At 41.7% G+C, this 2138-nt stretch overlaps 1 protein-coding gene across 1 annotated transcript; it reads left to right on the forward strand.

The window, feature by feature from the left end:
• The first annotated feature begins 1078 nt into the window (after positions 1-1078).
• LOC107457995 (uncharacterized) lies at positions 1079-1876 on the forward strand. The gene has a single exon (XM_016076192.1). The coding sequence runs from the start codon at positions 1079-1081 to the stop codon at positions 1874-1876; it is 798 nt and encodes a 265-aa protein (XP_015931678.1).
• The last annotated feature ends 262 nt before the right edge of the window (positions 1877-2138 follow it).

Genomic DNA, 2138 nt, shown 5'->3' on the forward strand with positions numbered 1-2138 from the left:
ACGTTTAGCCACCTGGTAATTGAAGTCCAGAATCTCCTTCCCAGACTCTCCCACAACCGCCTGCAGAAATACAAAGGTGGCATCTTGCCTGGCCATGCGTTTGTCGGCGGAGCACCTTTCGAAGGCAGAAAAATTGACTCCATCTGGCGGTCCACTCACTAGCACCATATACCCATAATAGTGTTCGCCCTGGACATGGTCGCAATCACACCGCACAAACACTGGAGGATCTGTCTTAAGGGTGTCGCATGCCCTGCGTAGCATCTGCTCAAAGTCCTCCACGATGACATACTCCTCAGGATTCACCTTGGGTACAACCTCTGAACGTTCGAACGCAAAAAAACAATAACAATAAGTAAACCTCAACCAAACCAGGGAAAAAACATAACCTTAAATCACCTACCGTCGTCGAAGGGAACGATGCAAGGAGCAGTGCTTCGGGAAGAACTACTTCCATCACCAACGCTGGTAGTCGACATTGTTCCAACCCAAGAAACAGCGATTCAGTCACAACGGGATGTAATAACCGTCAATGTTATTCACAAAATGCTTTGCGAACTAATCTCGAACATAAAACTTATTTATATATGTCATGCCTCATCAACTTCTTCAATCCAATTATGTATACACTGTTTTCTAATTTGACAGTCACACCGCTTCTCCAGGGCTTTAAATTCGATAATAAATGCGTTAAGCTCACATATCCGTTTTTCCCACTTTTCACCATAAGTTAAATGCTTTTTTTTATCTCACATTAAATGCTTCACAATCTCTCTTTTCTTAATGATATACGAAATGATTTTTAAGAACAAAAAACTCAACAACATGGTAACACTAAAAGCCTTAACTATGCAGGTTACAATTATTATTCATATAGTAAACAAAAAAAGGAAAGTATTTGGCCCAACGTTTATTTTATTTTTTTGCCAAGACGTGGAAGAATATCTATAACTAATTTGAGTTTTTCCCTTTATTATATTTGACCTTTACTCTAAGGTTTAATGTTACGCATACATTACTGGAACCTATCTGCTACACTCCAGTTCAGGATTCCAACGGGATTCGTGGACTTATAAATATGGAGGCACATACCTTTGCCACACTCCATATCCTAAACTCTAAACACATATCCCCCATCCCCATCGAAATAGGGACCAACAGGAGCAAACTGAAAATGACAATTGACCGTTTCTCAAATATCGCCTACCTTTCGAACGACATTTGGGTTGCATTAACCATTAAAGTTACGTCAAACTCCATTTGCGACCTGTGCAGTCTCAAAATGACCTGTAAGGCTGCACGCGATGCGGGAAACGCCGATATTGTTCACCACATTGTTTATATCCCACCACCGTATGCCAGGCCATGGTGGTGGAGCATCAACACGGAGGCAAGGAGATTCTTTGATTGCTGCATGGCCAAAGGCCATCCAGAGCTTCTGTTTCAGGAGGCGCTTCGGGAACTCTTCATGAGACGTAATGAAGACGTTGGCCTCCGCATGCTGAAAATTGCAACCAGTAGGGGCCATGAAGCAGCCAAATACGCACTCTCCATGACGTTGCTGCTTCGCATGGACGACGACGAGGCAAAACGAAAAAGGCTCCAACTGTATCGTCAGCTTGCTGTGGCTGGTTTACTCACCGATTGTAACACAAGGTGCTTTTCAATTCTATCATTGTCGTGGCCGGGTGAGGTTCAGATGCCCCATATAGAAGAACAACAAACGGTGTGTGCCACGCCTAGGTGTTCCACCAGGGGCTACATGGGTCTTCTCTATGACTATCACAGACGGGCAGCAGACCGAAACTCCATCCATGCTTTTGGAAGGGCTGCTCATATCCCTGCATCCACTATCGCGCAGACTACAAGTTGCTAGTCTTCCTCAACCTCCCATAAGTTGGGTTTCCCATGTCTATTTATTGTTCTGGTGTTTACAATTCTCCTTTCATGTGTTGAGTTATAAAATTCTATATAATTTTAGGAATGAAAAAAATATTAGTGAAATTTAGAATCCAGTTCATTTTGCGTTGTTTTAAGTTAACATTTGATGTTTACTGATAAAATCAATTCACAACTATATTTTTTCCAAAAATTACAAACATATTAATTACAAATTCTAAAATATATTTGCACTAAAT

This window comes from Arachis duranensis, chromosome 7 (genome assembly GCF_000817695.3).
Source record: "Arachis duranensis cultivar V14167 chromosome 7, aradu.V14167.gnm2.J7QH, whole genome shotgun sequence".
In the NCBI taxonomy this organism is placed as follows: Eukaryota; Viridiplantae; Streptophyta; class Magnoliopsida; order Fabales; family Fabaceae; genus Arachis; species Arachis duranensis.